The sequence below is a fragment of the Anarrhichthys ocellatus genome, unplaced genomic scaffold (assembly GCF_004355925.1).
Source record: "Anarrhichthys ocellatus isolate YVR2014 unplaced genomic scaffold, GSC_Weel_1.0 scaffold17, whole genome shotgun sequence".
In the NCBI taxonomy this organism is placed as follows: domain Eukaryota; kingdom Metazoa; phylum Chordata; class Actinopteri; order Perciformes; family Anarhichadidae; genus Anarrhichthys; species Anarrhichthys ocellatus.
Window position 1 is genome coordinate 2577860 of NW_022280047.1, and position 2672 is coordinate 2580531.

General features: G+C 41.2%; 1 protein-coding gene across 2 annotated transcripts in view; it reads left to right on the forward strand.

Moving 5' to 3' along the window:
• The first annotated feature begins 662 nt into the window (after window positions 1–662).
• rnf122 (ring finger protein 122) overlaps window positions 663–2672 on the forward strand; it is a 14822-nt gene continuing 12812 nt past the window's right edge. For both annotated transcript variants that reach the window (XM_031856366.1, XM_031856367.1), the window contains exon 1: window positions 663–1099. In XM_031856366.1, the coding sequence (XP_031712226.1) occupies window positions 1075–1099 (25 nt within the window). In that variant the 5' untranslated portion in view covers window positions 663–1074. The remainder of the gene's footprint in view (window positions 1100–2672) is intronic.

Genomic DNA, 2672 nt, shown 5'->3' on the forward strand with positions numbered 1-2672 from the left:
TATACATTTTAACAGCATTCACTTAGAGTTACACACGTTAGCTTTGAACTTATTATCTGTCCAGCTTAATGAACTAGTTTACCGAGAACATAACAGTCACACAACAAAAATACATAAAACATTTTGTTTTTTGCCGGATCGGCGGTTCGAGTGTGAATGGCAGTGAATGTTTAGTCCTGATGGGCAGGTGGCACCTTGTAGGGCAGCCCCTGTCATGACAGCATGTAGTGCTGTGAAGACTTGAGAGGCGCAAGTCCATTTACCATTTACTGATTATTACAACGTATATATTACAAAGTATTATTTCATCTTGTTGTTTGTTTGGTCCTGGAACTATTGGCACAATTATGAAACATGGCTATCATATAAAGTGTGGGAGAAAATGGGGGTTCATAGGGGCCCACAAGTAGGCCTACCATACATTTTGCCCCAAGGCCCACCCAGAGGGGTAGTCCCACCGTGTAGGAGAGACCACTTGGACTCCTAACCTCAGTATTTTTTTAAAGTCGTGGCAATGAATTAGCCTGTAAGCACATATGCATAAGGAAAAAGGAGATATGGCAGAAACCACGCAGCCCGTCCAGCCAGGCCGTCACAACGCACGCCGACCCAGGCAGCCCGACGATTGGTCTCCCCGCACGTCCGTATGCGTCTGCGGGGGCGGGAGTAGGCAAATCCAGCCAGTGCTGTAGTTTGTCACACAGATGCTGCCGCTGGGTCAGTGTTATGCCGTCTATTAATAATAACAGAGTCGAAACAGCCCCAGCGATGAGAAGAAGAACAACGGGGGAAATCCACATCTTCATTTCTCCTTTTTTCAGTCTGCACGGATGAACCAAACTATGTGACAAAGGATAACCCCGCTTCAACTGTCGACAGAAAAAAACCCGCTTTTTATCCAGCTTTTTATTGGTCTTTTTTATTTTTATTACAGGTGCCATTGTCTCGTTCTGGCAGACAGTCACTGGCTCTACTCGGGCCACTTTATTGCGGTCATCCATCTGCACGGGCGGTTGCGGCTTGTTGGTAAACACGAATCGGATCCCGCTGGCAAGGACTCCCTCTGGTGCATTGATGCACCCATTTCAGTGGTGTAACGGTGAGCAGTCTTTTTATATTGTTAGGCCTCTGAGATAATGTGCAATACAGCCTGTCAATCTCTCGCAGCAGTGATATCATTGAGCTAGATTGCAGTCTCTGAGTCACTCCAATATTTTTTTTTCTAAATTTAGATATTTCTATTGTGAGGACTTAAGAAAAACCAAACCCATCCTATTAAGACTTGTGGTGCGTAACAGTGAGAAAAATAGTCCTGCACTTTATTTCATAAACACTATGTTAACATGTGATGAATGGTTTATAACGCACTGTAATATAGATAGTCTCGTATACAGTATAAGTGTTTATTAATGTATTTGTCAACAACTTGAACTCCTCCTGTGAGCACCCATAGGTGGAGGCCCACAAGATATTGAATGACAATATAGAAAAAACTGTATAAAATATGTCTTCATATGAGAAGTTGTAATAGCTATAATAACACTTTTTTCTGTTTTTGTTTATATCTGCCTATAACGTCATTATTAGAGCTGCTATTAGGCGATGAATCGATGAATCGATTGCCAGAAAATTTATCAGCAACTATTCTATTTGTTTGTCATTTTTCAAGCTAAAATGGCTTCTCAAATGTAATGATTTGAATCTTTTCTTTGTCATAAATGACAGTAAGCTGGACATCTTTATATTTCAGACTGTCGGTCTTAGCTGCAGAACAAACTGATTGAATACGTCACCTTGTGCTGTGGGAAATTATGACTGGTATTTTCAATAATTTTCACATAATAGACAAAACAATTAATAAAGAAGATATTATACCGATTATTAGATGAAGAAAATACAACTTACATTATAGTATGTTATAAACCGTTTATTACATGTGCTGTGTACTGCTTATAAATGCTAACTAGAAGGACTTTAGGGTTTACCCATGTTCTGATTATATTTCAAGGTACCATATGATATTCCTTAAATGGCTGATATGCCTCATTTGAGCTAAAGAACAGCAATTATCTGAATGTTTAATCAAGTTGTGCATTGATTGGTGGAATAAGAGACTGCTTAATCAATAGAATCCTTTATTTCCATCCAAATTAATTCCAGTTGAGAGCCACACAAGGCCAGTCTTTGTGCTCTCTGTGTAACATTTTGCCTCTCTGGCTAATCTTGTTTACACTGACTGACCCTATCTGCAGCCTCTCACTTACAATCTTCAAGGTCTCGACCAATTATCTCCAAAAGCCCAAAAAAAGTCTGAACAACTTTCTCTGTCTTGTTTGAAAACTGCCGCTTGCGTACGGAGGTGCATCTGTCATCCTTGAAACAAAATGAATCCCTTCATGGCAGTGAGCCGGTGTGTCAGTGCTTTGTTGTCACATTGAAACCTGGTGAAGATGATGGATTAGTCGTCTTTTTTTCCTCCGGCTTTGCCTATTTAAGAGCAGCAGCCACAGCACACAGCAGCCTCCTCGGTGGACTGTTGGCTGTGTTCAGACAAAAACAATTACTCCCTTTGTGCTGCTCAACTCCCCTGCTATTCATAGGGGGAATAGCACGCACACACACACACACACACACACACACACACACACACACACACACACACACACACACAC